General features: G+C 49.6%; 2 protein-coding genes across 2 annotated transcripts; one reads left to right on the forward strand and one right to left on the reverse strand.

The window, feature by feature from the left end:
- F5B22DRAFT_642699 (uncharacterized protein) lies at positions 1 to 330 on the forward strand (the record flags this gene model as incomplete). Its single annotated transcript, XM_047978161.1, has 1 exon — positions 1 to 330. The coding sequence occupies one exon, from the start codon at positions 1 to 3 to the stop codon at positions 328 to 330; it is 330 nt and encodes a 109-aa protein (XP_047835055.1).
- A 7,943-nt stretch (positions 331 to 8,273) lies between these two features.
- On the reverse strand, positions 8,274 to 11,797 carry F5B22DRAFT_356316 (cohesin loading factor-domain-containing protein). Its single transcript, XM_047971013.1, has 5 exons — positions 10,269 to 11,797; positions 10,087 to 10,205; positions 9,459 to 10,025; positions 9,308 to 9,405; positions 8,274 to 9,250 (listed from the first exon to the last, which is right to left on the reverse strand). Exons 1-5 carry the CDS (start codon positions 11,547 to 11,549, stop codon positions 8,415 to 8,417), a joined length of 2,901 nt encoding a protein of 966 aa, XP_047835056.1. The 5' UTR covers positions 11,550 to 11,797; the 3' UTR covers positions 8,274 to 8,414.

Raw genomic sequence — 11,797 nt, forward strand, 5'->3', positions numbered from 1 at the left:
ATGGACGGCCCAGGACGGGCATGTTCCACACGGTGGGTGCTGCTGGTGGCTCACCGTTGTTGCTGTTACTCCCATGTTAATGATGCTGTTGCAGATGCGGTGGAACCAAGCCACTTTGTGTTGCTCGCTTCGCACAAGGATCGTTCTCCGGACGGCAGCCTATCCCAGCCGAGCCAGCTTCTGTTGGGGCTTCTAGAAGAATTCCTCTGCCCAGGCTCTGCCCAGGTCAGAACCGAACCGAACCCAGGTCGGAATCCAGGTCACCGTCCTTCCCGCTCATGTGAGATGGGCGGCGGGGCCAGCAATGACGAGTTCTTTGCGCCTGGCTAGCTTCCTCATTAGGACACCAATACCGACGCCACTGGGCGACTATCACTGTCGGGTGCCACACATAGTACTGTAGGCACTCAAATCCACCCATCGCCCCGGGACCAGACGAGCAGCGCTGTGAAGGCTATTGGCCGCGTCCAAGGGGACTGAACCGGCCTGAAGCTGCATTCATAAGCATCATCCCAGTTCGGCTCCGACACAGTTTCTCGCGCATCACCTTTTAATACTCGCGCGCCACGCTAAACCTACCATAGCAATTGTTGGGGCGGTACGTACTAGTACCCCCACAACGGTCCTTGGCACACCTAATCTAAACCTTTTCGAAGTATAACCCTTGTATCTCCCAACAGGACCTATGATAACCATTAGAAAAAAAACATCTATAAGGCGAAACAGTGGGCGTTATCTTTGACTTCGAAGGTTAGTTAAATAGGTAGCGAAGGTAGGTAGTAGAAGGGGTAGTTTCGTATCAAGATCAACAAGCAAGTTACTTTTTTAAGGCAGGTTAAAAAACAAGTCATAGGGCACTTCTAGAAGGGAACGTTTTATAATAAATATAGTAGCAAGCTGTTCGTTACAAGTGTTCTGAACTTAAGAGATTAAAGGGTGTACTTGTTGAGTGATGACATGAAAAATAACTGTTTTCATAATCGCTGTCAAGGGTATGTCTGTAAGTAACCTAATTTGTATGGGAAAACAGGGGGGTTACAGACAGAGACCCGACAATTGCTATGGTAGGTTTAGCGTGGCGCGCGAGTATTAAAAGGTGATGCGCGAGAAACTGTGTCGGTTCGGCTCGACCTAGTCATGTCGGCAAATCCTCTTACAGCACACTAGCCCTTTCCTGCATACCACGGTGGAGGGCATCGTGAGCCAATAAAGGTAAGCACTTCGGCATATCTATATATGTAAGTAGTAGCCGTAAGTATCTAAAGCTTTATACGTAGGTACTCGTACTGCCACGCGACAGTCATAGGCCCTCCCGTGTTGTACCCGTATACTTTCGCTAGCTACACGACGACGAGTCGGCTAGATGGCGTTGGTATACGACAATTACGATTGGCCAATTTCCGCGATCTGAAAATCATCCGTCGATATTGGTCAATGACGTTGTACTATAACCGATAAACATACTACACAGGTACTATGTATGTATATCGCTGTCTAAGATCAGTCCACCGTCGCACAACAACAGCACACTGAACTGATATCTCCCCCATGCTAGCGATATTCTTTATTGCATCACTGTACGCAGACAGCATCATTCATTACATACTGTAGTAGTAGAGATGGAGTAGAAGGCAGATCAACAAGCCCATGATCTCAACTCTCGTGGAGCATCCTGACCGTACTATGTATACCTCATCCTATTAACCGCAAGGTGTCTCTATGCGTGGGATGCGCTGATGACAGGGACGTATGCATCTACAGTACTTACATGCCCCTCGATGCCCTACTTACTTACTTAAGTACATGTAGCAGCAGCACTAGAACTACCTATACGTACAGGATCACGCTGACAATTCCCTTTTGAGGCTCACTCTATAATTAGCACGATCTCCAGTGCTACACGATGCAGCTAGACCTAACATTGCAACTTGCCCTGTAAAATGATCATTATGCATAACCGGGCCTCTCAGTGTCGGTCAATAGCACCAGGCAGAACCAGGCAACTTTCGTGCCATGCGATTCTAGCTGACGAGTTCCTAACCGAGAACGGCCGGGTCGAGAGAGGGTGTATTTGCCGGGTTGGGCCCATACTTTGGTGAGGTAGGTGCTCGGTAGGTATTTGGTAGGCAGACGGATACAGCACCTCGATACGGTTATTTTCGGCCCGGCCTCTCTCGCATGCCGATGCTAATACCGTTTGCGACAAGGTTACAGACTATCTATGTGCTGATCATCGTCAATCAATGGTGATATTTGAGTGCCTACGTGCCTCCCTCGCCTCCTTACTCACTTGATTAGGAGGTCAGAGTAGGTGGTGTAACCACGCAAATTGGCAGTTGGGTTGATCGGCCGATAGCCGTTCGCCGAGGCGAAGAACTATGTAACCCTACGGTGCCACGGTCAGTCCATCTCGAGCGATTCCCGGCACTAAACGACATACTCCAGATGGCAAGCGTCCGAGGCTATGTAGGTACTTGGCCCGTACCGATTGTACGATGTACACTACATCACATTGTTCTGGGTACTGACTGGTATGGGGACTTAACGAGAAGAGAGAAGGCAGGCGACTCGGCTTCTGTGCATACGTGTACAACATGACTGGGCGTGGGAGCTGGTCCTGGTTTCTTCTCCTGGTCCCCGCAGGATGCTCACCTCGTGTCAGACAGGGATGCGGCGCCCTGGCGAGCTGGTTCGGTCGGCAGTCCAGTCCAAAAACAGCACCGCTCGATCCTACTGTAAGTAGGCGGGCAGGCGGTGCGGTGCGAGAGACCTGGACAGCCGGTGATCCTGTAGGACGATAGGTACTGTAGACGACGAATATGTGCACGCTATCACATTATAATACTATAATAATGCCTATACTAATGTGGCGGGTGGTGCATATTGTGAGCTGAGTCTTGACTGCTCTGTCACGACTCAAGGCGTACCTACACTATTGGAACGCATCGCCTCTCTATCACGCTACCTAGGTAGTTACACGTTTTATGTTTGCTTGGTATCAGCACCTACTCACTCGGTAATACGTCCAGTGCCTGGAAGACGGCCCCTTTTCTCCAACGGTATTCTGATTTGACCTCACCTGCGGGAGCTCTACCGACGCAATTTCGTCGTGCAGCTGGCGTTCCAGACTCAATGCTTGGTAGATCAAGTAGCCAGGCTTATGCCAGGCTCGACATCCTCATTCTCCCTTGTAGGATCGAGAAAGCCCCGCAGCTGAAACTCTGCCCTGCAGAGTCGAGACGGTCTGTTTGCTGGATTGAGCAGAGTCACCTGGTCTTACTCAGGCACCGTATCGAGGTGGCAGTAAGCAATACGGGCGACGGCTCGCATCGCCTCGAGCCTCGCAGCTGTGGCAGCGTGGGTAAGTAAATAACGGTAACACACCTAGGTACCCTTTCTTCACCGTTAAGACGATGTCACGGCATAGCAGAGCAGGACTAGGTAGGTATCAGTAAGACTGCGGTGCTGGATCAGCACATGTGTAGCGCAACTGAGTATGATATGTATCGTGTGTTGTCCCAACTGGAGACCTAACCGCTCCCCATATTATACCAAGTATGATACACCGCTTCACATCTTCACTATTGCTGCGAGAATGAGCATCAGCTGCGCAAGACACGTCTGGCTCGTAGCTACACTAGCATCGCTCTATAGGCTACCTAGTATTGCCCTCTTTCGGGGAGCGAGACACGACGACGAACAGGTTATCCTATCCGAGACATTGTCAGTTGGCTGTTCTGTGGCCGGTTACCGTAGTGTGAAGACTGCTCATCACACATCGCGCGCGCCAACGAGCCTAGCAGGGAGGATTGAGATTCGACAAGATGATTTTCACGAACTCTTGGCAACAGCGTAATGCACACACTACCTGGGGGGTCCGCCAACCTTAAGTCATCGTCTTGCATGGAATACCTACCTACATCTTACAGTTAGGTGCCATGACCAGTCTCGCCAGTCTACTATGTAGGCATATCGTGGGTTAGGTTCGATTCCTTCCAGCGCTACATGGTTATTCGCTTTTGGCTCATCTCTTATTTCCTACACTGCCGCACCAGAGAGGCAAGGGCACGGGCCGGCCAACCATAGTATGTACAGTCACGTTCGGCAATCTCATAACCGCTTTTGCAAATATCTTCCAAGTCGTATCGTCATCAACGAAGCAAGTGAGCAAAAGCACTTAGAGCCAGGGGCCCAAGCAGAGGGATCAGCCGCTTGCCTGTCAGCCTCCTAGCGCAGGTAGTTGGACCTTCCCGAAATCACCAAGCTCCGGTTGCAGGCCTTGATGGACTGAGGCCGCAGGGTTGAGGCTTGTCTGCTTATGATTCTCTCCAAGGATCCGACCTGTTCTTCCAATCTTATCATCGTACATATATTAGCCCACTTGTCGCGTGGCCTCGTTGCTTTCTTAGAGTACTTATGCCTTAGTGTGGTATTGTGTATTGTGTATTGTGTATATGTGTATACTTAGGTAATAAGTTTATTTATGATGTAAGTTTCTCCGAGATTAGTCTATATCGTATACCTATAGTAGAACATGGGCGGAACGATTTCGCGGGGATCGTCAGTGTCACCGGCCCGTGCCCATTCCTGGGCAAGCGGTTAATCACCAATCCTTAGTAACTTTGCCCGTTTGACTCCCAATAATCCCCAGGCACCCCCCAATGACTTATCTCGGGCACTGCCGCCCAAGTGAGGTGGTCAACGCAAGGGATGCCTGGACTACAATATGCGTAATAGAGTAGGTAGCGTAGGCGTTTCCATTATCTTCCTGAGTTCATATGGGTGAAGCCTGCTGCATGTTTCACCATACACACATCTACAGGCTCGGCTGTCGAGCATTGCGATTTACGGTTAGAAGCGTCGTGAACCTGGGGTCGGTTTCTTCCGGCTTTACAATCCTCAGAACTGGCTTGGCCGCCCTTGTTACCTGCAAGTATTCTACGTGAGACGCACCCTCTCGCTTGCAGCCTCGTCAAGACACTATACAGGATAAATCACACGACGTGGCCATTGAGAAGTGTATAATATCTTCATTTTCACCGTTTTCTGCATGTCCAATGCGGCATACACGGAGGCGTCATGTGTAGTGTAACGCACATGTACATGTACATTAATCTAACCGTTTATTTATATCTTGAGTTTACATACATACTACTTACTACTTAGATACCTATGGTAGAACAGAACGGAATAGCCCCGGGCGCATCGGCCCCAGTCGATCCGAAAGTCAGGCTTGGTGCTTTTATTACACTACTATTCTTAGAAATCGAATCGAAGATACAATTTGTAGGTATATAATGTGGTGTGCGACATAAATTGAACTACGTAGTAAGTGTGAACAACTTCAAGTTGTGAGATGCTTATTAGATCAAGGCAGTTGTCTTTATTTTAAAATACTTACATGCCTAGTATAAATGGCAGATCTAATACAGGCATCTTTGGAGCTGTGAGGTATCTGACGCACCTTTGTCCTGTGTACCAGGGGCAGAAGAAGCAATACCGACTAGCATTCTTTCAACCCTATCAATACACTACTACATCCCAGTATCATCCAGGCCTCAGGCTCAGGACTCAAGGAGGCAGGGGGCTCCCTGCCTTTACACGATTCCCCTGAACTCTCGCGTCAAAGAACGTGGGACATTCCGTCTGTCGCTTATTGAGGGAATAATTGCAAAGTAGGTAAGGATACGTCTGTGCCGAGAAGTTCAGCTCTTGTTACCGATCCTCCGCCGAATGATGTGGCTTGGTGCGACGGTATATGAAGGGCCCACCGTCACGGTAACCTGGAGAGTAGCTAGGGTTGTTATGTGTGACCAGAAGTGTGATAGCGGCTGGCTGGTGGTCGTTGATTACCCAGAGCAGAGCCAGAGGGGCGGCGGCCAGTGTCCTGTCTCACTCTGCGGGCCTTTGCCCAGATAGAATAATGGCCTTTTTTTGCGAAGCCCCCAGCAGTGCACTAAATCACGGTATTGTCCACGTGTTGGGACTCGTGAGCAGCCATCAGCATCCTTCTTCGTGTGTATTGTAAGACTTGGAGAGCCATTGGACCCTCTAGGCTACGCCGCACGCAGGTGTGCAATGCATTGGTCCCTTAGTAGCGCACCTAGTCTCCCAAGTTTATCATCCGTATCCCTTCTTTTCTCCCTCCTCGCCATCAGTTGCGTGATCACGGACACCGGGAGTCCATCAGCCAACTACATTGCCCGCTCGTGACGGCACCGTCTGCTCGAGCCAAGCCCAATAGACAGTCATTGATTATCAGGATCCCACGTTCCAGATGCCCGTCGACAATTGTTGGATGTGACGTCTAAGTAGAAAAACAGGTTTGATGATCCCATCCTATCCCGGGGCCCGCCCAATATATCTTTTCACTTCGGATTCGGCAAGGCACGCGTTGCATAGGCTATTCAAGCTCTTTTGTCCAGATGAGAAGGGGTTTTTTTCTAAGGCGAAAGAATAAACAAACACCCTTGCCTCACGTCTACAGTTCCAATATTGGATAATCACAGTGTCATCACATAACATAGTATAATCCTCTGTTTGCTCATAATGGGACGTCTCTGTATATCCATGCATGCCAACGGGAGTCAAGGAGTAAGGATCAGTCATATCTCCCACTCACTTGGCTGGTGTTGGTGCTTCATTACCATTTCCACGGCTTCGTGTGCGCACTCAGACTCTCCCTGGAGTCTAGGGCCAGGTGAGCGGGTATATGGGACTACCGGTAGCACTTCACACTACGGCTGACAACTACCGGAATACACAGTAAACATGCCTCGACTAAACTTTCCCAGCCTCAACCTCAACTTCATGCTTGCGGGATTCACAGCTACCTATACCCAGCACGCTAGAGGAGCAATACAACAGCGCTTGGATCCCAAAGGCTCATTAACTGCCAGGTGGCTGTCCGTGCCCTAGCCAAAATTGCATCAGCTATGCAGCCTAATGTAGGAGCGCCTACTGAGTAGGCAAGCCGTCACGCTGCTAGCGAGGGAAGAATCCTGGTGTCAAAGGATCCCAGTGTATGGCCTCCCGGCATATTGCCCTGCAAGTCATGTTGGGATGATTATTGGCCGATAAAAGCACCTAATGATCATACCCAGATGGTTACTGTTCCCTCGGAGGGAATGACACACAAGACTGGATTAGTGTATATGAGCGAGTTCTCTTTCATTGAACTTAGTGTCGCGGGTCCTAATACTAAGGCCATCGTGACCATGTAGGCGTATATGGAACGGAGTCTGCAGAGAAATGGACTGGAAAAAGTATATCACTTAAAGCATTTTGTTCGCAAGGTGTTTAGATAGAATCTGGCTCTGGTACATAGATTTCTTAGTGCCTTCCCTGACGCGAACAAGTATATCCGTCTCGAGTCGGGTCGCCTCCATCGAAGCCCTGAACCTAGACATTTGGCATACCGGTATATGGGTGAGTATGTGTATATAGAAAAACAACCTGCATTGTGACTTGCCAGGAACGTATCATGTGTACTAAGACAGATTCTTTGACTAACTAGTCTGACAGGTAACCTCTCGCTCACCTCAATCCGCGTATTCTACACGCAATACGGCCAGATAAGAGATCATATGCGGCGACATAATCGTTTGTAGGTATCTCTTAGGAGCCAAATCTAATAATAAGTATCGGCGAGAGCCGGAATTCGCCTATTGTATGTATATATGCATGTATGCTTTCAACAGACACGACACTAAAAGAATATGCCACTAGGGTGGACTTTCAAGTTCCCATCACTTGATTACTTGTATGAAGGGCTAGTCATTTCAGTCTCACATAGACCGGCTTACGTACGACTGAGGACCAAAGATATAAGGAAGGACAGAAAGAAAATAACCAACCCAAAAGGTGTGTTGTACATACTGTATCTCGAGCTCCAAGAGATTCTGACATGCCCGAGGTCGCAGTGCTACAGGATAACCAGGCCTGCGCTTCGTTGTCGTCTAGCAAAGCTTGGTCAGCGTCCTATATCCGCCTGTAACTATCTGGGCTTTCAATGCCATGATTGTCTAGGTGTTGCTACTCATTGCTTTTTGGATGATACGGACAGAGCAGCCTTAGCGTATAAAGTCATTATGAACGTAGAACAAAAGTATAATGAATTTTCTATGCCTTAAGAAACCTTTAGTAGTAGTAAATTTCGATTACAGTTTGTCAACGGCGACGACAACAACGAAAGGGTATCGTATTGGCTGCTCTCAGACGTGAAGGCAGACAAGTCTGTTTTGGCTAGAAATCTCACAAAACGCCCGTTATCCCATGCATATATCTGTTGACTGATTCCCGCAATTCGAAGCCCACATATAAAAACCATTATTATAATACAGAACGTCTCAACTTCCATCATACTAATGAACTGGCGATGCGGTTGTGATGAAAATCTTACTCCTATCAAGAGACTAATCCCCGCTCGTCCTCAGGGCTTGGTTGGCAAACAGAGTGGCATCATGCCACGCCTTTTGCGCATCTTCCATTGCACCTTGGACTTCGTAACTTTGTGAAAGCATACCATCTGCCACGCTCATCCATAGCGTATTGCCGCTTCTTCTAGCCTGAGTCGATGCTGCTTTTGCGCTTTTCAGTGCCTGGTCTCCGACGATGCTCTGGAAGAGTTTGGCTCGCATCAGATTAAGGGCAATGGACAGTGTATGAACATCAGCCAGATTCTTAGCATTACTCAATGCTGTTGAAATATGCGTCTTCACGGCAGTCATAGGCACCGGGGGGTTCGTCTGAATGGCTGCCATGACAAGGTTATACGCTGTACGGATTTCCATGTTAGAATGATCTATACAAAGCGGACGTAATTGTTCAAGCAGTTCTTGTGTGCGTTGGTCATTCCGATAATGTGGATTCTGCATGATCCATATGAGGTTGAAGGTGGCTAACAAGGCCACTTCAAGTTCAGCCGGCCTGTGGTGAGCCCCCCGCGTCTCATCAACATTGAGACCAAAGTTTGGGTGATTGTAGATATTGATCGCAGCATCCAGATTTCCGGTTCCCTGGTGAAAGACGCCAGCAAGATACATGGAATAAAGTGCCACCGTGCTCCCGGACGTGGCTACTACCATGGCCTCTAACTGCGATACACAATACCTCACCTCATCCCACTTCGTCGACGTAGCGAGGTGCAGGCCCCGTAGAATATGTAGGTAACACGTAGCCTCGGTTTCCCAGCCTACGTGCTGGACTGCATCTTCCAGGCAATGGGCAAATCCTCTTATTTTGGCCCGATCTAGTAGAGTGTTAGGTCAAATATCCAAGGTATTCAGGTCAAAATAAAACCACATACTCTTTCGTAGTTGGCTCAAGGCTTCCTCCCATAGAGAAAACAGCTTTTTGTCACTGCGGGGTTGCTGGTACAGGAGAGCAAGACCGCTGTATGTGTATCTGAATCCCGCATCAGTAACAATGTCATTACAAGAGATACTTCTCGCCCTTACGTAGTTGTAAAGGCTTCTAGCTTGCTCCAAAATGACATAACAAGATAGTCATAGCCATCACCATCATCGCCCGGACGTATTATGTTAGAAGTATCGTGGCTGACGATTTGTTGATTGGCGGCCTGCTTGTGGATTGGAAGCAGTAGCTGCCTGTCTTGAAAACCCCAATTAGTATTCTTAATGGAAGCATCCATCTTATCCTGTAGAGCCTTTAACTTTTGTAAGATCATGTGGGGTGACTTTTGTTGTAGACTGCAGGCAAGGTCTAAGACCAGCTGCAGCACGTCTAATTGCATGATAGACATGAAGTTCTCTAATTGGTACTTAGAGGCCTGCGCAATACAAGCCTGTATACGCACAATAGCGTCATCCTTCATCGCTCTCAGATGACTCAATGCCTCGAGCAAGGAGGCGACGGCGAAAATGGGACGGTCACCCCTCTGACTAGCTAAAATCATGATGGCTCTAAGGTTTTCCAAGGCATGGGCTTCAGTAGGGTTGAGAGATTGTAAGTAAAATGACGTCTTCAAGAAACGAAAGGCGTACACCCAGTGCGCATGTTTTAGCCTATCGGTGGTATCAGATGTTGTCACGTATGCGTGGTGTGTAAGATAATGAATTTACTCACACTTCAGCGTCCCGAATCCGGGCATCTACAGCAATCAGGGCTGCCTTCTCCTTGCGCTGGGAGAAGAGTAGTTGGACTTGCAGAAAATGCATGCAGTACTTCAAATCGGCAAATAAGTTCTATTTGTGTGTGCCCTGTAAGCCTGTGTGCGGTGTAACAAGACTGTGGCTGGAAATACATACTCTCTCACAAAGAGTGATGCCTTTCGTCAAGGCGGTTTCGGCCTCCATGACATTGTTTGTCTCGGTGCACAGAACACTGGCATATTGAAGTCGGGCCAGGGCTTCCAAGCGTGGGCCCAACTTGTTGCTTCCAATGGCTACTTCGAGACAAGCGAGGCCTGTCGCCACGAGCTTTTGATAGTCATTCACATTCCGGTCATCCAGCGCCACTGCAACATCTCGAACACCTCTTCGAGCTTTGGTAAAGAACTCTTCGGCTAAGCAGATCAAGAGTGACGCCGTGTCCTGGTGATGTGGGATGAGGGCGGGAGCTAGGGCAGGCGATCTTGTGGAGCTCACGCTTGGGCTTCTTGTGACGGACTGAGAAGTCAGTCGTGGGCTCGCAGATACCCTAGAGACCTGATCAACGCGGCTGCCTACCCCAGACGCCCTGTGTTGGTTATTTGATGCAGCATGGGGCGGCAGGTGAGGCGAATGAGGTATGGCAGGCGAGTTGGCATGCTGTTGACGTTGGACCTGTGGTGAATGGCCCACCACGGGCGAGCTGATGTGTGATAGAATGTGGGGTTGATGCTGAGGCGTGGGCGTAGGCGAGGGTTGGGCGATTTGAGGTGTTGAAGGCGAGGGTGAGGCAACAGACCCCGGGGGGGGCATATGTTGCCAATCCATCCGTTGCTGTTGCAACTGTTGTAGCTGTGGTTGCTGCGCATAGTGATTTGCAGATTGCTGGATGGGTTGGATCATTGCAGCAGACGGGTGCATGCCGTTCTGGGGTAAGGACTGTGTATAAGGCCGCTGGTCAAGGGAAGCATCGTAGCTGTGGAACTGGTAGTTCGCATGTTGCTGCTGTTGCGGTGGCAACGATGTTGGCAAGTGTTGGTGTTGCCGATGGGGTTGGGTTTGGGATTGAGGAGGAAGCGGTAGCGGCGGGCTTGAATTTGGATGTGACAGTTGCGGAAGCGGAACTCCATGATGCGGTGATGCTAACGGGACTGGGCTCGAGTGGAGGGGTCGAGGCTGCTGTGAAGTCGGATGCATAGTCGGCGTAAAGACTACGCCCACGCCATTCTGGTAATGCGGTTGCTGCTGCTGTTGTTGTTGTTGTTGTTGTTGCTGTTGCTGTTGGTGTAGGCCATTCGTATGTGCGTGTGGCTGCGGGATGGGCCAGGCGTTATGAGAGTCGGCGCCATACTGCGGATGAGGGTGCGGATGAGGTTGGCGATGATTCTGCTGGTTGAACCCCAGCTGTTGACCATGGGGTAGGGGGCCGGGATAGGTCATAATTCCGTTTCCACGACTGCGCAAGCCATCTATACTATACAATACTACATACCATGCCCGACCGAGCGAGTTGCGCGAGTGCCCTTCAAAGGTCCACCGCGGGTGATGTCGTGGGCTCACGCAAGCGCATACGTCGTGTAGAGTTGCGTCGTCGCTTCACCTGTGTCCGAACCAATTGGTCCAGTCAGACGTCGCCAGCCAGGTCACTTGGTCGTGCAGAGTGCAGAGTCGTGCCTCTGAGAGTCGTG

This window comes from Xylaria bambusicola (assembly GCF_022495145.1).
Source record: "Xylaria bambusicola strain CBS 139988 unplaced genomic scaffold F5B22scaffold_4, whole genome shotgun sequence".
Classification (NCBI taxonomy): domain Eukaryota; kingdom Fungi; phylum Ascomycota; class Sordariomycetes; order Xylariales; family Xylariaceae; genus Xylaria; species Xylaria bambusicola.

Bases quoted from the DNA above. Each gene is read 5' to 3' on its own strand.
- F5B22DRAFT_356316 (XM_047971013.1), bottom strand. From the start codon at position 11,549: ATGACCTATCCCGGCCCCCTACCCCATGGTCAACAGCTGGGGTTCAAC. The intron at 10,206-10,268 runs GTATGTATTTCC...ACACACAAATAG, and splicing joins GCATCACTCTTTGTGAGAGA to AACTTATTTGCCGATTTGAA. The intron at 9,251-9,307 runs GTATGTGGTTTT...ACACTCTACTAG, and splicing joins CTTGAGCCAACTACGAAAGA to ATCGGGCCAAAATAAGAGGA.